Below are 22,956 nucleotides of genomic sequence, written 5' to 3' on the forward strand. Positions count from 1 at the left end.
TTTGTTACCGTTTGTAAACCACTGCTTATTTTCTGTGGCAGAATGGAATCCAATGCATAGGAATACATGCTCCTAATGCATAGGAATACGTGCTCCTGACCTGAAACGTACTTTTCTCGAGTCTCCTCATCTGAATCCTAAAGGTTATTCTGGGGGAGGGGTTTAAAGACTCGCACAAATAAATGGAATAGTTTCTGTAGGTTTTAAAACTTAATTTCGTCATATGTTCTCGTGTAGGTACAAGTTTATCTTTCCATTGAATGCACAATCTTCAGTAAAAGAACAAGTTGCTTAGCCTTCTGGGGTCTCTTTCTTCTTAAATTTGGTATCTGTGGTAATATAATGGTGTAAATTCTTTAAAGTTACACATTTCCCCTAGCTGTGTTCGTCTCACAATTTTCATTTGACTTTGCTTATTGTCTTGAATGGCACCTTTTATTCCTTTGGGATTTAATTTATCTTTATTGCATACCTTTATATGTTTATTTATGTCTAATAGGGACGTTTCTTCTTTTTTTTTCCTCCCTAGGTGTTGGTGTCTTCAGAGTCATTTAGGCGTTTAGTTCTGAGGAAGTAGAGACACAAGGATTGAGTCTATTTTATGTAGAAAGCTACAGCTCTTCATCAGTACTCTTTTTACTCCTTCCTATCCCTCCTGTAGGGGAGGACAATTTGGGAATTATTTTAACAGTCATTTACTCCCCTTCCCCCCTCACAATTCTACCCTAGTCCCCGAGGCATCCGCTAGACATTGCCTGTTATAGGACCAGGAGAACGTTCTCATCATCATCAACATCCCTTGCTTGCTTTGAGAACTTCAGTAGTACCCTTCCCTCCTTTGGAGTGTAGTGCAGAGAGGCATCCAGAAGACTTCCTTGCCACCCTTTTTGGTTAGTAGAGGATCCAGGAAAAGGGGTACCTAGCAAGACACGTGACCTCCTTAAGGGAGCCAGAACTGAAGCAGCACTTAGCACGCTGAAGGAAACACCCATCTTTAGTGTCTTTTTCGTCTTCCACTCCTTCCTCACCAAATTTCTGGTAAGTCTCTTCAGTCCATTCATTCACGCAGTGCATGTTTCCCTTCCCCCACTCCAGGCGCTGGGAGAGGCATGCACAGAGACTGTGAGGTGGGGGAAGGGAGGAGGGGAAACTGGCTGTGTACATACGGATCGGGGAGGAGAGGGGGGTGTTTTACCACACTGCAGGGAAACCTGGCACAGGTGGAAGAGCCTCTCATCAGAAAAGCAGCTGATGTGGGAGGAAATGTGTGTTTTATTTGCACATGGACGTGCGTGCGCACACAGGGATGGTGGAGGGGGATGAGAAAGCTGTTGTAGGAAAAAATACCGAGAAGTAGAAGGATGGCTGATGCTGACCAGTATCGGGCTCATGTTGCAGAGAGGAAAGAGAATGGATTATTCGGTTGTGATCTGGAAGTGGGGTGTGTGAATGAGGAATCTTAACCATCTACTTGCAAGCGTGAACACAGAAGAGGAAAGACGGGTGTGTGTGTGTGTGTGCGCGTGTGTGTGTATGTCTGCCTTTTAGAGGCAGTTGTGCCTGGGAGGATTGCTGCTAGCATCCTGAACATCACTCAGTGCAAAGGTGGAGACAAGCAGATGAAAGCCATCACTGAGCGTGCAGTTGCCCGTCTGCAGGGTGGGGATATTGTACTAGGAATGAATGGGAACAATTAATACATTCCCGTATCCTTTGGCTTTTGGAGTCTACAAATCTCCAAGGGAAAAGGAGGTGAATACTGTGATATGCTTTCAAAGAGGTGTGCTTGGGTTCACCTGCCTGCAGAGACTTTAAATTCTACAATGCATGTGTAAAGGGTGGATGATAATGCAGCAACCCTGGGCAGATTGCGCTGCAGCTACTCATTATATTATATAAAATGCATTTAAATAAATATTTTAATTTTTCAGATTCTTCAGGTTTTAAAAATGTGTTCTTTCCAAAGAGTCTCAAACAGTTATGTGACAGTCTTAGGAAAACTAGTTTTTGGTACGTAAAAGAGGAATTTTTCTTGATGTTGGCCTTAAGCATCACCATGAAGGGGCATCGTCAGGAATGAGTTGATTTACCTTGGATGTATTTTTTTAAAGATGTCAGTTCTTATCTCTATCACCATGGGATATATTCATCATCCATACATTTTCTTTAGATGATTGTCATTCTGATACCTTTGTGTGGAAAAAAATTACTTGTGCTTTATACTGGAAGCAGCTGTGAACTGTTTGCAGACCTGCTCTCCTTATGGCATAGAAAGTCCTGTTTCTGGGATGTTTCAAATACTGCTCTCCTTTCATTAAGATGAGACAGAGACTTACATGACAGCGTATGGAAGATTATGTGCTGGGTCATGTGCTGGATGACTGTTTGTTAGCTCTTTAACTGGTCTGCTATCTAAGATTGACTTTATAATTCAGATCTGCCTTGAGGTATCTCCTAAAGGAGATAACTTGCAAGCATCTGTCAAATGTTCTTAGGTCTTCAGTGTCTTGAAATGTGGCCTTCTAGCATTCTAGAAACTACTGCAACGGTGGAGACGATTGGTTTATTGGAAATGTGTACTTAGTTTCAAGCCTTAGCTAATTTATGACGAAAAGAAAGTCAAAATAAATTTTCCAAGTTGAATAACACTGTTTTGGAAATGAGTATTAAGGGATAAGCATCAGTGATTTTATTAGTGTTAATTGTAGTGAGGTGAGTGCTTGGAACTGTGTTTTTCCTAGTTCTCTGTTTCCCGTGGCAGTCATGACTGTCAGTCTCCTTGCTCATTCCTTCTCGCTTCCATGAGATTTTTATTATCGTTATCTCAGCTGTAGGGATCCAGCATGCCTAGAGGTTTGCTAAAACTAAGGTTAGGTTTTTTTAGTTAATAGAGATTAACTGCTGGAATCCGTGGAGTTTGTGTTAGCTGCTCAGTACTGTAACTGAGCCTGAGAGTCTGAGCCAAGCTCTGAAAAAGGGGAGATTCTGGGAGGGGCTGATGGTAGTAATTGTTCCTCCAACTTGTTTCCCAGAACACAGTATAGTCAGTGGGAGTGTGCTACAACATCAGATCACAGGTCGAGCAGTTGAAATAGCTAGATAATATTGATTCTTAATGCTACAAAACATCTGGGATTCTATTCATCGTTCCCATAGGGAAGAAACAAGTTAGACTTTTTAATTTACAGGAGCATCGAGTGGTTGCATTCTGAGCAGAAAGAATATGGAACAGGTTTTTTTTTTGCATACTAGGTATCTTTTATCTTACACATTTACCAGTCAAACATAAATTAATTATTATCCCGTAATAATGGGTTTCTTCTTAGAGGTCATATATCATGATGAAAAAGAGACTAGTCCATTTTTCTCCTGCTTTTGGGTGTTGAAGACAGGATAAGGAGTAAATTAACAATGGAGACCAATCTCCCATTCCTGGAGACAGTTCTCTAATCTGTCTGTAAAGAGAAGACCTCTTCGAGGCAGAAGGAGTGGTCTTCAGAGAAGATTTCTAGATGTCTCTAGACAACTGATCTGATTGGCTGAATTCCCTGTTATTTCAAGAAAGCATATTCCTGTATGATGTAAAGTAGAAAAGGAGCACAGTGAGTGCTTTTGTTAGAACAGCTGCGAAAGGTGTACTGCAGATTGAAGGAATATAGGAGGAAATAGGATTGCATGTGATGGGGAGGGGAGGAAGTTGCTGTGTGCTTGCCGGAATAAAGCCTAGCTTAAGCAATACAAGGGTGCTACAGCTCAAAGTTGAGGTAAGTGTTCCATTCCCTCTATAAATTGCTAAGAATCTGTTCCACACAGCTTCCTGAAGCTGATGCAGCAGTGTCTACTTGGCTGCTGTGACACAGAGTTTGATTTTTATGAGAGCTCTTACTTTGATACCACCCTTTTTACCTCTCCCAGTTCATTTTATGCAGTTAAGTTTATGGTTATTTTTTGCTTTTAATTTCATTAATCTGTTAAATAGTTTTTGCAGGATTGTACTTTGACTGTAGTAGATAGCTTTGGTTGAAAACTGCACTTCAACTGGTCATCTTGAACATATTTAAACATCTGCTCTTCCCCTTATATATACCATACTTATTTTGCAATAGATGCTCTCATGGATTAGGAAGTATTCCATGCACGCCCAGCATTGTCTGAGGCTGTGTCTTTTAGATTGAAATGGGTGGAGTTGGTTTTCAAGGAAAAATTCTGGCAATCATGTCCAACTTGAGAGCTTAATGCTCTTTTGCATCTGACTGCAAGGCTAGCTTTCCTCCTACAGATCGTTTTCTTGAGAATGTGGGAGGGATTGTTAAGATGTTTGGGTTAATAGGGTAAATTGCAGGTTTTGTGTTCTGTGAGACTTCTTACACCATCAAAATAGAGATTGTAAGGAGAGACTGAAACTGATGAGTAGATTCTGTTTTTAGGAACAGAATGTTAGTGTGAAAAAGATATTTTTCCAGGTGGAAAAAAAAGGAGGTGTGTAGGGTTGGGGTGAAGGAACCAAGAGTTAGGGTTACTAGTTTCTGCCTCTGCTGCTGGCTTGTAGCTTGATCTGAAGTGAATTTCTTAATCTTTGCTTCTAGATTTGAGGTTGTTTCCTGCTTCCATTAAGATAAGATGTTAGCTTTTATATATACATTTATAAAACTCCTAAGATTTTGAGGGAATGAGACATAATATTAGGAAGGAGATGAATACCCCTACCTAAGGCATTTTTGTATGCCTGCGCGTTTAATGAGGTACCTGGATGGCTCTTCTCAATGAAGCTGTAACTTCTTTCAAAAGTAGAAGAACCATGGCCCTTTGCTGATTTTTAAGAATTTGAGTGCTGAAATGGCATCAGGGAGAAATGATGGCAGACTTGAGGGGGTGGAGGTGGGGCGATGTAGAAAAGAGGCTTGAGAAAAATGAAAGTAGGCTGGTGAAGAAATCAAGGGTTAGTAGCAAGTTAAAATGGGGAAAAAATACTTGTTTTTTGCACCAGTGTTAGAACCAGTGCAGAGGGGGAAAAAGCCTCAAACCACAAACCCCCAAACTAAAACCTCAAGCAAGCTGAAAATATGCATTGTTTTCTGATTTATTTTGTTTCGTTTTTTTTTTTTTCCAATGAAGAAAAGGTGTGCCTGGTATGTTTGTTTGCGTGCTCGCCGTTCCCCGGCTGTCCCTTAACCCGGCCCGGCGCGGCGGGCAGCGCTGCGCTCCGGCGGGGCGGGGCGGCAGGGGGCGCTGCGCCGCCTCGCCAGCCCCTCATGCAAATGGCAGCGGCGAGGGCCGGTGCCCAGGGGCCTCTGGGCTGTGCCACAGCACGGCGGGGACACTGCTGGAAAACACAGCCTGTCCCGGCTCCTAGCCGAGCATGTTGTTCCAGGAAGTTTTATGTAAACTGCCACATAGAGAAATCCATTGTTGGGAGAGACAAAAGTGGGGCAGGATCTGATAGCCATTGCAAGCCCAAACCTCATCTTGCCCTTTCCACTTTCGGCTGCTTTGAAGAACAAAGAGGTTCTTTGAGATATCAAAAGATATTCCTTATAACCCCTCATACCATTTTCCTGCAGGGAGCAAACACTCCTTTTCCTCCTTTACCTTGAACATCTTCACTGCTGTCAAGGGCTGGTCTGGATCTATGATTGCCTTTCCCAAGCTTCTGCTTGCTTTCAGTCTGTTAGGATGAAGAACTGTAGTCCTTGACCTTATTGTTGGTCCTCAGTTACCAAAACAATGGAAAAAAATCTCAGTCTTTGCTTGTTGTCATTATGGTTCTCAGTACCAGGAGTAAAAATGTCCACTTAACATTTGATGTTCGTGTTAAGAAAAAGCTGTATTAGTAGAAAAATCTTGCTTTTTAATTAAAAAAAAATCCAGTTCTTGTGGTTGTAGCTAAACAATCCTTTTGTCCCAAGATCTGCTGCAGAAACTAAAATTCTTTGTAATATCAAATGATAGCAGTTGTATACTTACTGTCTTTCTGTATTTACATTTCCTGCTGACAGCAGGTCCTGTCATTAGGATTACTAGGTGAAACTCCTGTTTCTATCCCAGAGTTCAGTTCTCTTTGGAACTTATGTAAGATATACTGATGAAAATCATGATTTCTACCTCTTTATTTTAACAGGAAAGTGTAAAATCTGACACTGAAAGCAGCTCTGGTTTTCTCCAGAATTCTTTTTCCCTACACCATGCTGCTTCTTGTCTTTCTTGAGTGCAAATGAGTAGTCCATTAGCATACCTGTAATTCTTTCACAGCTTTTAAAATATTTCAGTAAAAATGTATTCAGTAAAGAATAGCTCAAGTCCTCTGTATTTAAAGCGAAAGGAGAAGTACCTTGCTGTTACCAGTTCTAACACCACTGAATTTCTTCAATTTGAACTGTTTTTTCTGTTCTTGGTGCTGAATTCATTAGTGCTGTGTATTCATAAAGGTGATTTAAAAAATGATTTGGAGCAAGAAAGGCCTAGTACTGAGATTCAGACTTTGATTTTGCTTTATTTTACATATATTATTAATGTTCTGTATTTCCGACATTTTGTTGATGCTCCTTGTTCCATTGTTTTTTTCTGTTATTATGTCTTCTGGATACTGCTAAATATGTTTCTAAGTATATTGCGCAGTAGATGTGAAATAGGTGTAAGAACAAATCAGTCCTAAATAGTTATCTGGAAAATTCTGTTTTAATGAATTTCTTCTGTTCTTCTGGGCACCTTTTTTAACATAAAGAATTTGTCACACTCTACTTCCCTGTGTGGTGGAAAGGGACAAATCAACTCTGTCACTGGGTGTTTTAGCAGTACCTAGGAGAGGGACTGAGTTATTTCAATTGTAAGGAATTATCCCAATAGTGAAGTTGAAATTCTGGCATTCAGACATGACCATTCAAAGTGTATTAAGTTCTTGGCATGCTTCTTAGTACTGTCAAGGAAGGGGGATGCTACTACCAGTACCAGTAGTTACATGATTTCTATACCTTTTGTGAAGAAAGCAAGGATGAGGACCAAGATCTGATTACTAGCCTTTCACATTTCATCAAATGTAAATAGATTTGTTTGTGTTGTTGGTACCTCGGTGACAGATTAGGTGTAGACATTATTTTACCTCTTGGAGGTTGGAAGTTGCAGTCTGTTGAAAAGGACAGACTTGTGAGGGGGAGAGGGACTGGGTACAGCAGGGATCAAGAATTGTGTGCTCTAACAGAGTCTCATCTTCTCCACTGTCTAGCAGTTCCATTGAAAGGAAACCTTGAAGGTTGCAAGACAAGTCCAAGATGTGCAGTTCTGTTGCTCCCAGGCTGTGGTTCTTAACAGACCGTCGCATCAGAGAAGATTACCCTCAGCAGGAGATCCTGAGAGCACTGAAGGCCAAATGCTGTGAAGAGGAGCTGGATTTCCGGGCCTTGGTGATGGATGAAGTGGTGCTGACCATTGAGGATGGAAATCTTGGTGAGAATGAGCTGAGGCTGGGAATGTGCTGAAAGGGTACTTCGAAAAAGATTGTAAAATGGAGCATCTGTACTCTTTAATAATGAATTCCGTGTGTGCCAGACTACTTGTCATTCATCATCTAAATCATGTAGATGTACGTCATACCATGGTTTGTAGCATTTATTATGTTAATTAAGTCTAATTGTTAAATTTGCTAATTTGCAGTAGAATCATTTTTGCCTTCCTTCTGCAGAAAAGAGAGGAGAGTTGTTTTGTTTTGTTGAGTTCAGGATAAGGACTGTAGGACCTCTGAATTAATAAGAAATCATGGAGCTTAATTTTTGCTTAGATAATTGAAGTTTATGGGTCACATTTAAGAGTTTCAGCGGGAATTTTTTTTTCTGTTTGTGTTCTAACTCCAGAATAGAAAACACATTTGAAATAGTCTAAAAGGAATTTTCAATGAACAGTACAAATTGTTATAATGTGGTATAGATTATAATGTGATATAACTAAAGCATGCTGCTTGTACGCATGTGGAGTTATGTATGTGCTAAAAATGAACGGTGGTGAAAAACGAAGTATGTGCAGCTGAATAATTTGAACTATTACTACAATTTACAGTGTTTAAAACTAAATGGTAAGATTTCTGTTTTGTTCTCCTATTAGTTTTTTTTTTTCCTGTGGTGATTAAAAGGGAAAAGCAAGACATTGTGTCAGGAATGTTAAGGAAAATGATGCTGTAGACAGTAAACTTATATGATAGGAAGAATTTTAATACCACCAGTGTCAAGCTGTGTAACACTTATAGTTTATTTTTGTTTCAACTTTTTAGTTTGGATTTCCTAAAGTAAGGAGACTGCAGTGATGTTCTTTACCTTTACCTCTTCCATTTCTCTTCCCCATATATCAGTCAAAAAAGAAAAATACCACTGGGGATCCAGGGAAAAATTACATTTCTGAAAATTGTATTTGAGTAATCCTGTGTGGGAACAAAATATAAAAGTACCCTCAGCTCCGAAGAAGAACCTGCCATGTGATCATATTCCTTGTTCCTTATTGGGAAATCTTATGTAGGAGTGGAATCATAGAAGTGACTCTGGGGAAGAACTTTGGTCAGAATTTTTACCCTATTGTGGCATGGATCAATCAAGCATAAAACTTATGCATGGGAAAACCAGTATCTTTTATTCTGGTATTACTAAAATTTTATTTACCTATTCTGTTTTTTAATCTGAGGAGTCTATGATTTTTAACACAGATTGAAATTCTGTAGGGTGTTTTGAAATCAAGATAACTTCTTGTCAGAATGTCTGAACATCTGACTGCTCTGAGCGTGCTGTCCTTTGGACAGCATGTTATGCAAAAGCAGCCATCCTGGACTTTAGCTGCAGTCTCTGAGATGCATAATTAGTCCTCCATCATTTCAGTATTCTTTTTATTTTTTGGTGATGATTTCTTCTTTCCTGTCTTCTGTCTGTTTTTGGGCAGTTAAATACGGCAAGCGTAGATCGTGGACCTTTCTACTCTCTTCTGCCTAATGTCTCCTAATGCTGCATCTATTGCAAGAAAAAAGATAAAGTCTGCAAGTCGGAAAATTATTGCTGAGAAATATGTAGTACAGGAATGAGAAAAATTAAGGAAATTACTGGAAAGAAAATCCAAAAAACATGAAGTTATTCTCATACAAGGTCTTCATTCAAAACAATGTAAATAACTAACGGTTTGAAAAGGAGTGAGAAAAAAATACTGAAAGATTGCAGATAGAAATTTTGTTATAAATAGTTTACAGTGTCTGACTGTGGTTTTTTTTCTGAGGGGTGAGAGTTGTCTTGTATGAAACAATTCTTTCTCATGGAGAGAGATGAAAAATCTTCCCTCTCAATTTTCCAGTTCTCTTTCCTAGACCTTTTGCACATGTTTTGATACAGATTTCTGGTGGAAGACACAAGCAAAAGCTTTGTGTATCATTTGCCTTGTTAAAGTCCTCAGTTGGCCTAGGAAAAGGTGTCCTGGAACAATATCCAGGAGGTAATGCATTCTGTACCCTTTTAGTTATCTACTGTTGTGTGAGGGATCCAGATGGAGTAAAATTTTGTACAGCATAGAGGAGTGGTTTAAGAGAATGTATGCTTACTGGATAATGACCTGCTTTTGTTTCCTTTTCTGTCCTTGCTTGAGTTGAAAGCTTAACAATTCAGAGCTCAGACTCTGAAGGTAATACAAGATATTGTAGGAAGTAATAGTGTTTCTTTGGTCACCTATTCACCCTTTGATTAGAGCTTTCTTTTTGTCCTTCAAGACCTAGGTAATTTCTTAAATAAACTGTGAGGAGAATGTTAACTTTGCACAGTCTAGTTGGAAATTGTGGGATGCTATTTAAAAATATGATATTTCTGTAGGTGATATAGTCAATAATCTTGTGGATTTGCTGACTGTCAGTAACATGGCTGGAGGCTTCAGAAACCAAAAATCCAGCATACGATATCAAAAAGCTTGGAATTATTTACCTCACAGGGCTAGAGTGGAAAAGACACTTCTAAACTTAGGAAAACTGAACAGAACAGTGGGATACGTAGCAAAATTGCAAATTGTCCCTTCCACAAATCACGTGGTGTATACCTTGGCAGTAGAGCACACTGGTGTATCGCTGAAGCCTAGAGCCAAAGGCATAAGTGGGAAGGCTCTTGCAATGCTGGGTTTACAGGATCTGTGTACGTCAGAAGTGATAAGATCTGGCGTGGCAGAAGGGAAAGGGGGGAGATTGGGTTGTTACAATCAGTGGACACAGCAGCAGCGACTCCTTGGGGCAGTGATTCCCAGGCAATCCAGCAGTGTAGGCCCAGCAGTCACTGCTGATTCCTTTTCTTCCACAGCTGAAACTCAGAATGACGCAGTATCCCAAGCACCCCACACAGCCCCAGTACGACTGGCCATGTGATGAACCAGCATGCAGCTCAAGATCCATGTTAGATTCCTCAACACAGCATGAGTTCAAAAATCATTGTCAATGGAAGTGAGGAGGTGTAGAATTAATTTTTTTCCTTTTAAGTCTAGAAGGAAATTCTTAAACTGATTTATGCTTTAACGGTTTTGGAAATAATTTAAGTTCAACAAGTATTTTTTGAAAATAACTGTTGTTTATGCCTTACTTAAATAAGTGCCTGCTTACCCAAGCCATACATTCGTTTCCTTTGCGCACTGGCAGTAGTACTCTGTAGATTTCCAAGGCAAAAGCTGAGATAAAGTAAGAACTGTATAAAACAATGAATTTTTTCTGCTGCCTTGGTGGGCTGCACCTGCTGAGTTGGTTACTGAATCAGATATACACAACACTGTTGCACAGGAATCAAAGTATCACATAATCAATTAGGTTGGAAAAGACCTCTGAGATAGGGGAGTCTAATGGACCGGAAGGCATATATGGAAAAAAGTGGAGGGTGATAGTGCAACTGGTCTGATTTAAACTGGCTCAGTGTAGCTGTAGCCTAAGTTTAAGAGCTAAATTCCTGAAGCTAAACCAGTTTAGTATGATCTACTGTGGAATGGAGCAGCTGTGTTCTCTTGTCCCCTTCCAGCGCTGCTCTTCCCGTTTGCCCTGTATGAGGACTTCATGTCTCTCTTGGCATGCTTTCATGTTGTATCCAAGCTAATCTAAGTGGTTCATTGTCTAATCTAGTCTGATAATTCCTATGTTAATTTGAAATACGTAGCGAGTAATATAACAAAACTGCAGGACATTTTCAGACGTGCAGTGAGCCCCATCAAAATGTATACTTTTAAACTATTTGTCTAAGTTTGCTAATGCAGTAATGTAACAGGCTTGAGGAATTTGAAGATAGACAAATTAAAGCTTGTGAGCAGGAATGTATGGGGTAGGATGGGGTGGAGGTGGAGCAAGCCTCTAGGAAAGTCCCACCCTATAGGGGAGACTTAGTGGACAAGAGACAAAATACACACGTGAGTTGTCTCTTCATTCTGAATATTCTTTCTTACTTGTGTCTAGGACTGAGCAGTACCTTTCCCCACAGACTGCACACCTTACCTGTAGGGCAGCACAGTTCAAGAACTGTTTTTTGGGGAAGACTGTGTTATGGAAATTTGGATCTTTCCCTCGTTAAAATGATACACAATAATGTCTTCATTAAAATTCTTTGCTACCAGAACAGCAGAAACTGTAATTCACTGGGTCATCAACTTACCAATACCTTTATTGTAGGTTTCTGGAATCTCCATATTTTCTGATACTCTCCTGTGAAGGAAAATAGTTTTAAGGAAAGTTGCTTTCATGAACTTTAAACTGTTAAAGATGCTGGAGTGACTAAAGTATAAAACAAAGTATGAACTTTTCCTAAGACTTTTTTGGCTTTCCCTTTGGAAGTCAAAACCAAATGATCAGCCTAGGTGAGGAATAAAAAGGGCATAGTAATAATATATTCTAAACCGGTAATACTTTGTGCATGGTCAGCTGGCTTTTCTTAAGTCAGATAAGTGACATCTGGAAACAGATCTCTTACCTTCATTTTTTCTGCAGAGGAAGTATTTAGAAGATAGATTCTTCTAATTTGGTAAAAGTTGGTGTGTTGCTTTAGGCATCTGGGTTTCCAGGGTGGGCCTCAAATTTGTGATACAAGTCAGTATTTTGTTTAGGTTTTTCATCTGCAGAATGTGATTTTGTTTTGTATAATCTGTTCATTTCTTATTTAGTTTAAACTGGTAACAAATAGTTGTGATCTTTGATTTTTTTTCTCACACTGGATTAGATAGCAGTGGAAGTAAACATGGAGGAATCAGGATAATTGAAAGATTTCACAGAACATGTCACAGAATATTCTGAGTTGGAAGGGACCCACAAGGATCATCAAGTCCTACTCTGAAGTGAATAGCCCATACAGGGATTAAACCCACAACCTTGGCGTTATTAGCACCATGTTCTAACCAACTGAGCTCATCTCATTTCTGTAAAGTATAGAAAGCTGAGGGAAAAAAGATAAGGTTGGATAACAAATTCCTGTGTTTTCATGAAATGGTGAGAAAAGCACTTATGAATCAGCTGGATCTATGGTGAGAGAGGGCTTTTACAGATACAAAACAGTTGTTATATCAAAATATCAAAACTTGTAATATTTTTGAGTCATTTAGTCACATAAATGCTGTCTTCTATCACACAAGAGGGGGAATAATCACCTTGTCTTCCTTCTGGCCGTTTCAGTAGTCTCTTGGCACTTGTCAGTCCATCAGTGCACCTTACTGTAAGAGCTCTTCTGGCAGCGTGCAGCAGTGGCTTTGGGAGTGATGGAGCAGAGGCAAAGCGTCCTTGGCAAGGTGCCTTGTCGAGCACTGCGGAGTTGGCCTGTTTCCTGCTACTAACTACAGCCAGAGCAGCCATTGCTTCCTCTGCAGAGTTGTGAAATTGGTCTGTAACTTAAGTGAGAACTGGAGAAGAAGCTGCATTGTGTGCAAAGGACTGGAAGGTAGTTTGACATTAAGTGAATTTTGTACTGTTGAAAGTGCTGGGCTCAGAATCGCTTGAAGCCATTTCTGGTGTTCTTTCACTGTGGAATCGATCACTTGCCAGTCTGATTGGTGTTAAATCTGATGGAGCCATAAGCAGTACTAGTAGGCAGTTATGGACTATATAGAGGGGATTTCGGAATGGTAGCTGTATTTAGAGGTGGGTGTGATCCACTGTGTGACCACCCCAATATTAGATGCATGAGACAAACACAGCTCTAGTAGAAAAAACATCAATTCAAACGTTTGCTCTATTATCATATTTTAATAACTGCATTTCAACAGCTGCCACATATTTTAAGAAGAATGGGGTTTTGTTTTTTTTCAGAACTGTGACACCAAAGACAGCTCTCTTATGGTGCTTATAGGAAGAAAGGATTTGTACTCTCTAACCATCCCGGGTGTTCTTGCAGTTTTCCTCCTTCCTATCAGAGATTTCTGTTCTTTTGTGAATGATCTGCTGCTATCTCAAACTGGTGCTAAATAACAAGGCTAACAATGAATTTGATCTTCTCAAAAGTGTTTTGTTTCTTCAGTATATCATCAGTGGTAGATATGGGCTCAGTCCAAAGCCACCCTTGCAAGGTGGAGAGGTAAGAATGTTTCTGCATGGAAATATTTTATTATGTTAATTTCAGAGGGCTGTGTTAAGGTCTGAAGATTTTAATTTGCATATATTCTAGAACAGCCAGCCAGGAAAATCAGACTCATAGGGCACGTCATCTTGAGCATACGTGCATGTCATCATACCTGAAAATGCCAGAAAGCATTGCCAGATTTTTAATTGTAGTAAGAATTCTCAGGAATGACCATCTGGATGATAAACAATATAAAAAGGACAAAATCAAAATGAAAGATGTGTTTCCATACATCTAGTCAAGAAATGAAAATTAGCCTAACGTTTCACAAGACTGTCTAACTGGCCGAGGGTTTCTGTGTCACTTTTCCAACAATTCCCGTTCCGGTACTGTGTCACCTAGGCAAGTTTTACTGGCACATTTGTTTGAGCAGTTGTATTGTGAACCAGGTCTGCATACTGGTGTAGTTTTAAATCAGACTCTTCTTGGTGGCAAGTGTTTTTTTTTATACTGCATCACTCCTCCGAGTCAGGGAACAGCGTGACTGTGCAAACAGTAGTGTTCTGCAGCACTTAAATCAAAAGGGTAGACTGTGTGTTGGAGTGTGAGAGGTTAGGAGATACCACAAGTACTGATGTGAAAAACTTAATCTTATGAAACTGACAGCTGTGCTTGCTTTACTAGATTTGTGAACAGAGTTCTCTGTTACCTGTTCTTTAAGCAATGACAGTAGCTTTGGCTTTTTCCACCTTTTTCCAAGTTTAGTTGTTTTCTGTTTGTGAATGATGGGCAGTTGACTGATTCTCAGCGACTGTGAATGTGAGGGAGACTGGTACTGCTGAACTTTGACCAGTGTTGAGATGGGTCTTCTATTGAGCAGATGGTGTTTAAATTGATGTGGACTTCAAGGAATACCAGTGTTCATGGACAAGTCCCTTTATTTACTTATTTTTATAAATTCTTGTCTGTAAAATGTGGTGAATTACCAGTTTCAAGAATTACTATTTCCTTTTGTATCTACCCTTTGCTCCATGGAAAGAGTGGAATGAAAAGGAGAACAACAGTAACAAAAAGAATGCCACTACTGAAACTATTAATTATTTTTTATTTCCTTGTATTGTAAATAATTAACATTGACAATGTCACAAAAATTTGTAGTGGTGTCCTTAAAATGATTGGTCCTTGAATGGAAGAGCTCACATGATTTCTATACCTGTTTAAAGGCCTAGTCCATTTCAGGATTAAAAGTGTGATAAAATGCCTTTGTAATTGTCAAAAGTTGAAGCGAGTTGAAGCAGAATGTGTTACATGTGCTTTGACAAATGGAACAGAATACCTGAGAGCAAAGGTATTCTTCCAATGTTGTCAGAAAAATGCTACTAGAATTACACTAATTAATTGTTTACCTGCATTAACGAGTAGAAAACCTTTCCTGTCATACAGCAAGTGTTTTTTCCATATAGGGCAGGTATTGAACTGGGGACTGTCTTGCTGTGCTTGTTACTCATCTTGACACATCTGTGAGTAAAACAAGAACAGCTATTGAGAGACACACTAGTGATTTGATCCGTTTTGTCAAGGTGTGAAGTAAAAAGACTAAATATGCCAGTGTTCTTTCTTTGATTTTTTAGCTAAGAAGGAGGTTGGACTGCAGTGACACAGTTATTAGGGTAGATGATTTTATTCACAGTAATAGTTGTAGTGTAACATCCATGAAATAATATGCTCAAAATCCATGCTATCAAAATCTGTTTCTTGGCAGTTTCCATCTAAAGAATAATTAGATCTGGTAGGGAAACACAGCAGTCAAAAGATCAATAAATATTTCCCTTGAGTTCTAAGAATGTGATTTGAAAGTATCCTCTAGGTATCATGTTGGTTGTCTTTTGTTGGTACAACGCTGTGGAACTTTGAGGAGGATGATTTCCTTTTAATTTAAGTTTTTGCAAGGACAGAAGAGAAAGTTGTTTGTAAAAAGCTGTGGAAGTGTTCTCTTTAGCTGTTCAAAATATACAGCTATTATTTGTTTGACAAGCAGTTTAGGAATAGAAATAAGTGCACAGACAGAGCTGCTGGAGCACAGTGCAAATGTGATTCTTATTACAGGTCCCTCTGTTATGCTTACCATGTCTAAGATCAGGGCGTGAGCCTGGGAAGAAATACACTTCCGTTACTACCTCCATCAAAGACAGAAAATGTTAGACAAGCCTTTTACACCCAGGCAAACGCCCCAAACTCCAGATTCTATACACTGGCAGCTCTTCTCTCTGAGTGATTCCATTCTTAAGTGACATACTTATCTGATAAAGCATTGTATGATGTGTTCTGTGACATTGTAGATGGGTCTCATCTCACCCATCTAAACATTGCAGTGGGCCAAACCTTTCAGAGCTTTAGTGCTTAGAATTTGTCCTTCCTTATTAATATACGTCTTCCCCCTCAGTCTTATCTTTTTGAGAGAGTTTTGGAAATTTTTTGCCAAGTCATTTAGTGGAAGGAGGGCACTTCAAGGAGAAAAGAATATGTTTTTCTGTTTTTCCTTAAATCCATAAGGATGTTTTTGGAAGGACTAGCTTAGAACAGGAACTCAATTCGGCTGAAGTAGCTTTTGCTGATGAAAGTAGGCATAAATTTGTCCCAAATTATTACCAATTCAAAAAATAATATGTTAAGCATCTTAGAGGTTTGTTTAAGCTTCACAGCTGAAATGTTTGAAACATAGCCCTGTGCTATGCAAAAAAAGGACTTCTGGTGTTGTGGCCTTGTTTCTGCTCTGGGATGGGAGATACAGTTTGGTCTGAGCACACAATTTAAAATGGAGATCTTTCGTGTTGGTTTTACCTCCTCACTGACAGAGACCTGAATGGAGTCACTCACTCATTCCATTCAAATATAGGGGGGACAAGATGATTGAAATTGATTTGGGACTGGGAACTGAGGTGCCAGTGGAGAAAAATCTGGTGGGGAGGCAGTGTACTTGGCAAACATGTTGGAACAAGAAACGGTAACAGGAAGTGATGGCAGCGAAACTCTTGCTAGATAAGAAATTGCTTCCTGCAAGAAGGAAATTGTATCTGAAAACCAGTGCAGCATGGGTTGTGTGTTGAAACTCACAGACTGATCAAGGAGCCTCAAATGGAAAATGAGTTTCAAGGCAAAGGCAGACAATCGAGTGGTTAGAGTGGTATTCAGAATTGGTGGCAAAGAAATTATATGACAGTAGAGAAATCTGTAGTTGGATGGTAACTGGAAAAATAGGGAGTAGAATGAAGGTGGGACAGAAAGGCAGTGGAAGCACAGGGATAATGAATGCTGAGGGAGGTGAGTGGGGAGTGAGAATTTGGGGCAAAGCAAGCTGCATTCAGTAGTTGCTGACTTCCAATGCCCAGAGTGGGATCAGACGTGCAGATTTCCTCTGCTGGTTGGTTACACAGATACTTGCTGTTGGTGGAGCCCATCCACCTTAAGGTGCTGGTCCACAGAGTGGCTGCAGCTCCAGTGCTGCTGACACGTAGCTGTCAGCTCAAGTGTCAGAGGCCTGTGTGGGAGATGAAACTGGTGTAACCCTCATGGCACTATTCCACCAGTGTCATGCGTGTGTTACTTAGGTGCCAGGGAAGTTTGCTTTTGATTGTCTGCAAATGTATAGATAAAATACTATTATGAGTAGCAATGGCAAATGCCCCAAAATTAGAAATTTGCAAAATCAGATTTGCATTTTTGACTCCTTTGTTGTGCATTTGTTTTCAGATACTACACTTTAAATTACTTAATCACTTGCTGCTTTTTCTTTAGCCTCCTGAAAGTACAGGGTGTTCTGTTCTGGAAATATAACTTGAAGTGTGGTGAAGGAGAGGACAATTTGTAGGATGCCTTCTTTGTGGTTACATGAATTTGTGACAATTAAGCAGAACATTGCTGGAAGAAAAGTGTTAGTCTGGTGAGATAAATTGAACTGCTCAGAAATTGCCTTTAATTGCATGTTTTTGCATTTTCTGAGTGCCCAGACTTTAGATACTAGGATCAGCTGTGTGAAAGAACTGAATACTTGTGTCCACAAATAAAATCAATCAGAGCAGCATGAGCAACTGCGGAATCAGAGTCTTCCAAATGTGGCATCTAGAATCCCTTCTTTAACACTTACTTCTGGGTTTCCCTTCCCCATATGGGAAACCAGTAGACTACTCACTGATTTCCTGTGGTATTGACAAAATAAATTAAGATCGTGAAGGACTTAGGTATTACTGTGATAAGCACATTAAATAAAACTCCAGGAGAAATTAATAATGGTGTGTTTCAAGCAAGGATTTCAGTATACCAGTCCATGGACTACACACTGAACAACAGAAAATACAGTGCTGAGCAGCTGCTTGATAAGAGAGTGCTGTACCTCCTCTGCACATTAGGTATCTGCTGTGGGGAAAAATAATGTTTGTTTGTCTGACTGAAGACAGCATGTGGGTGGGCTAGTAGATCAATGCTACAGATATATCCTTAGTTGTGACTGTGTCTAACCTTTATGCTCTTGACTTTGCGGCTGCAATAGTTTTCTCTTAATGTAGCTTTTTAATGTAATATTGAATGCATACATTGTTTGTAAATAAAGTATGTGCAGTCACATAGGGACTGTGCTAGGTGCATCAACACTTTTTACTATCCAGGCTTTGAAAAATGTAGATGTAGGGAAAACCAGGAGTGATGGAATGATAACTAATTATTTGGGTAACCCAATAGTCTGTCTTTGAATAGTAGTCCATGGATAAATTTACATTCAAGATAATATGTGTCCTGTCAGTGAGAATGAGGAATTATTTTGCCTGTCTAAATACCTGGAGGGGTTGCTGTTGTACATTGTTCTCCCTCTTACTTGTTTCATGAATATGTAAATTGGTGTGTCCCCATTGTTATTGTACTTCTCAGCTACTTTGGAAATTGGCTTATTCCATTCTTGGAATTCAGTTTGGGTTCTTTTGACAGCCCTGCTTTCAGTGTTTATATTTCATATTTTATGAGGTGCCTTGGAGGCTGTTTTTCATGTTTAAGGACATCTTCATATATATAAAAAAGTAATATATTACTTTTGAATATCAACATGAAGTATTGGGCCTTCTGTTCCTGGATGTGGGATAGACTCATGGCATGAACTACGTTCTTAGTTCTGTGGCCAGGCAAGATGCAATGCTTTGAGTTGAGATTTTTCTTAATATGAAGCAGGAAGGGAGTGCTAGTGAGCCTGGCTAAGCCTCCCATGGTAGAGGCAGTTGGTTGTTATGATAGTGAAATTATTTTTTAGGAGTTTCAGTATTTCCTGCACTATCCACACTGTTGTTAGCTCACTGTTCTAGAAAGCAGAGCTTTCCAAATCTTATCTCTCAAATGCTGTGGGGCAGCTTTCATTCCTGTATTATGCCTTTTTCTTCTCAATGAAAGTTTTTGTTCATAACAAAAGAGGCCATATCAAGTGCTCCTACTAATGTTACTATGTGTCTCTGTTTCCCTAACTCAGACAACGTTCATGAATATCCTGTAGACTAAGATTAAAGGTTTAACTCTGTTTTGTCTGGATTGCAGTCCATCTCTCCTTATTCCCACTGAGGCAGTTTTGACTTTTAAAGGCTTGAAGTAGCTTTTGTTCCACAAAAATAGTTTCAAACTTAACTTGGGACCTAAAGGACCCTTTGTGTCCTTGACAGCTTTCTACATCTTTCTGTGAAGGACTATCTTGTTGGATGCCTGCTTCCACCAGGAAAATAAAATGATGATGAGTGAGGCTTGTTTTCAGTTGTTTATTTATAGCTTAACAGTAAAAGCTTCACAAATTCTTTCCCTCCTTTGTTACTCTTCTTTCCAGACAGGATTGGCCTTTACCATATATTGAATTTCTTCAGTCTCTTTCCAAGTTTCATTATGGCCACGGAATCAGGCTGTGGGTCCTGTTCCCTGCCCCCCCTCTGTCAAACCTATAGAAGCACTTTCCACTTTCAGCATGAGGAATTTAATTTTTAGTTTTTTAATGACTCTAAGAACTTGTCAGATGATCTTGATTATGCAAAAGAAAGAAAGAAAGAATGTTTCCCAGTGAACCCACAAATCTAGTTTTAGCTGTGAAATACTGCCTTTTGGAGCATGCATCCAACCATTGCAACCAGGGCATAGCAGTAAGTAACATAAGAGGCCCGGCATACTGCAGGAGAAGGCCCCAGAGAATCAAAGGATAATTTGACTTCAAAGGGACCTTTAAAAGTCATCTGGACCAACCTTCTACTCAAAGTGGCCAACTTGAAAGCTAGAGCCTGCTCTGAAGTTAGATCAGGTTGCTTGAGGCATATCCAGTCAGGTTTTGAATATCTCCAAGGATGAAGCCTCTGCAGCCTCTCAGGGCAATCTGTCACAAAGTCAAACCACCCTTATAGAGGTGGAAAAAATGCAAATATATGGTCACAACTGTGTTAGCACGCTGTATCAGTTGCTGATCTCTTGACAAGCTCTTGACAAGCTCTGTGTATTCCAAAGCAAAGCTACGTGTTTGTGATCCGCTCATTTGTGTAGAGCACAACCCTTCTCATTTTCACAGCCTGTCTTTCTGAAAGAGTCTTTATCCATTCACTGCATTCCTCAGGCATGGGAACTATCCAGTTGCCAATGAGGGGAGATTATGGGTTGAAGTAATGATGTAAGTGCAGGTAGAAAGGTAGAGAGAAGTAACTTAGTAATGACTGAAAATTTTTGAGATGTGCATGCTCATATCGTGCTTCCTTTTGTTTTTCTGTTGATCTTCCCAGGATCATTCTGGCCTAAGACTGAAATGGTTCTTTGTGCACTCCTCCTTACATGCTTGGGACTAAAGGTGAGGCAGGATTCTGAAAGTGCATGCCCTTTGTGGATGCTTTGAGGTGAATAAGGTCTGTGGTTGCAGCCAAAACGGGTACCATAGGTGCAAACTGCATGTCTTAATGCTCGTAATTATTTGTCGTGCTCGAACAAGTCTGGCAACCGGGCCTTTATAGCAGTTTTGCTGCAAATGTTCCTTTACCTGTCTGAGTGGAAGCCATTGGAGAATGTATTGTGTACATAGGTTGGAAGAGCAGGAGTTGGAAAACCAGGAGTCAATCTGAAAGGCTCATTTTTACAAAGCTAGAAGCTGAGCTAGCATGGTGACCATAGAGTTGTAATTGTAGGAAGAAAAAACCCACCTCACAGGAGAAAATTCTGCGGTCTCAAAACAGCACTATCTTGACAATTTAAACTGTTCAGATCCTTGCTGTCATTCCTATGATCCAGGCTTCTCTGTTGCAGCTGACACCTGGATTGATCAGATCCTACAGTGAGCTAGTTTGGCTTGCAGTACCTGTAGAAATTGAATTCTACACAACAACAGAAGAGTTTTCTGCTGGTGTAGGAAGTTTACCTGCTTACCACTGGGTCTGGGAGCACTAGTATGGGTGATAGGGAGTGGGTGGTACTACATACCACTGTAGGATTACATGGAGCTGGAGAGTAAAACTGTTGGCAGCCACAGTGACTTAAATTGTCTTAGAACCACAAGGTTGTGTGAGTGTTTTGTTCAACACTGGAATTTCTAAAGAGTTGCTTATTTCTTCCTCTTTCTTGCTTGGGCCTTCCAAGGTTCATAGCATGCTGTTAAACCTTTTCCTTTCAGAATTTTTAATCTTCTTGGATTGTTAGAGGTGGAGTCTGGGAGTGAATGTAAATTTCAATTTTGTTACGAAGAACAGATCAAGAGTGGCATTTGGTAATGACATTTCCATGATTGTGTTGCTGTAAAATGGAAGAACTTGAAGAAAAATGTAATCTGCAAATATTTAAAGGAGGTTTTTCGAGGAATCTATGGAAAAGGTAAATGAACTAAGGAGACTTGTCATACCTGAAGCTGGTAAAAAAGCTTTTTTTTCTATTCTCTGCCAATGACTTGTCTGTGATGAGAACAGTAGCCTCTTTGTGATTTTTGTTTCTTTGTAAATTGGGCAGGTGATCATTTCAGAAAAGACATGAGAGCTTTAGAGCTTGTAGTGTAGAGTGAATGTTTATAAAGATACTTAGGAACTTGTAGGGATCTAAACTCAGAATTACCCTTACAATCTAGAGATTAGTGGTAAAATCTCTTAAATGGGATGTCTTCAAAGGTCAAAACAAGCTGACGTTGATGGATTCCCTTCTGCTTCCTTTAGTCTGCTGTCTGTGAATACAGAACTACTGCTGCATGATTTTTTTTATCTGACTGGACTGGTTGGAAGGACTGTGTACCTGTGTAATTCTGAGGAGCATTTTCTTTTAAGAGGAAAGTTACAGATTGTACAGAGTGTATTAATTAGGGAGCATAGTAAGTAAGTATCTTAATTAGTTAACGTGTTTTTGGCATTAGGTGGAAGCTTCTGCATCCAGATCAGGTGAGAAATAATACTGTGGTGTTTTCATTACAGTTTGGGCATGGAGCATGTGTACAGCTGCTGTGGTGTAATTTAACTCTTTAAAGCTGGGAAGAGGAAGCAAGCTCAGTGAGTGTGCTTACAGAGGTGTGGGAAAAATGTAATTCTTCCTTCTCTCCTTTGTTTTGTGAATGTTAGTCTGTCAAAATGAAGAAATTTTTGGTTATAGCTTTGGGTTTAGAACAATTTTTTGGGGGGTGCAGCTGTTGGTGTAGAAAAATACTGTACTCATGGTGACACCTGGAACTGTTGTATACTGTATATCTGAGCAAATAAAGTTTTTCTCTGACACATTAAAAAAACCCAAAGAAACAGAGAATCTCCCCGTTGACAGGAGTTGATATTATCTCTACAAGCTTTGGAGTCAGTTTTAACTCAATTTTTTTCCAAAATATCACAGTTAAATTCCTTCCTTTTAGAAGGACACATTTGATTCCAAAATAAGTGTTTCGAATTCATAAATTTAATGCAATTTGATTAGAAAGGCCTTAGACTGCAATGGCAGGGCAAAAAAATAAGTTGAGACGATCTTTCCATTCACCAGAATTCAGGCTCAGTTAAACATATTTAGGAAAAATTGGAAAGGACAGGGATTTGAATATAATCTATTAAAAAAGTTTTTGACAGTGTAGAAGTGCTTCTAGATGTGTTTTCTGTTATGGGAGACAGATAGGAAGGATATATGTCTTCATTACAGATTGAAAACTCACATGGGATGTTTCTCCACAGCAGTTTGCTTAAGTAAAAACAGGGCAGATTACTGAGATAAAAGAAGTTATTGTTTGGTAGCAGAGAGAGGTGAGGTGCATTAACTTGCACATTTTAAAGATATTTAGTAGATTTTTGGCATTGCAGGAAAAAATTCAATTAATCTCAGATGGGAGGAGAAACTCTGCCATTCTGGGTTGCTCGAAATCTTCCTTGGGCTTTCTTCCTACTTTTTGAAAGACCTTTCCAATTACATATTTTTTTTCAGGTGTATCCTTAACTTTTGC

General features: G+C 39.5%; 1 protein-coding gene across 4 annotated transcripts in view; it reads left to right on the forward strand.

Annotated features, from left to right (window-relative positions):
- The first annotated feature begins 48 nt into the window (after positions 1-48).
- Positions 49-22,956, forward strand: part of RIMKLB (ribosomal modification protein rimK like family member B) — a 42,400-nt gene continuing 19,492 nt past the window's right edge. The window contains exons 1-3 of one of the 4 annotated variants that reach the window (XM_018085593.2): positions 49-143; positions 530-1,038; positions 7,220-7,440. In XM_018085593.2, the coding sequence (XP_017941082.1) occupies positions 7,266-7,440 (175 nt within the window). In that variant the 5' untranslated portion in view covers positions 49-143; positions 530-1,038; positions 7,220-7,265. Of the gene's footprint in view, positions 144-529; positions 1,039-7,219; positions 7,441-20,296; positions 20,362-22,956 lie in introns of those variants that run through there. The other 3 variants (XM_008921126.3, XM_018085592.2, XM_018085594.1) reach the window with 3 other exon arrangements.

This window comes from Manacus vitellinus, unplaced genomic scaffold, assembly GCF_001715985.3.
Source record: "Manacus vitellinus isolate BGI_N305 unplaced genomic scaffold, ASM171598v3 scaffold_83_pilon, whole genome shotgun sequence".
In the NCBI taxonomy this organism is placed as follows: domain Eukaryota; kingdom Metazoa; phylum Chordata; class Aves; order Passeriformes; family Pipridae; genus Manacus; species Manacus vitellinus.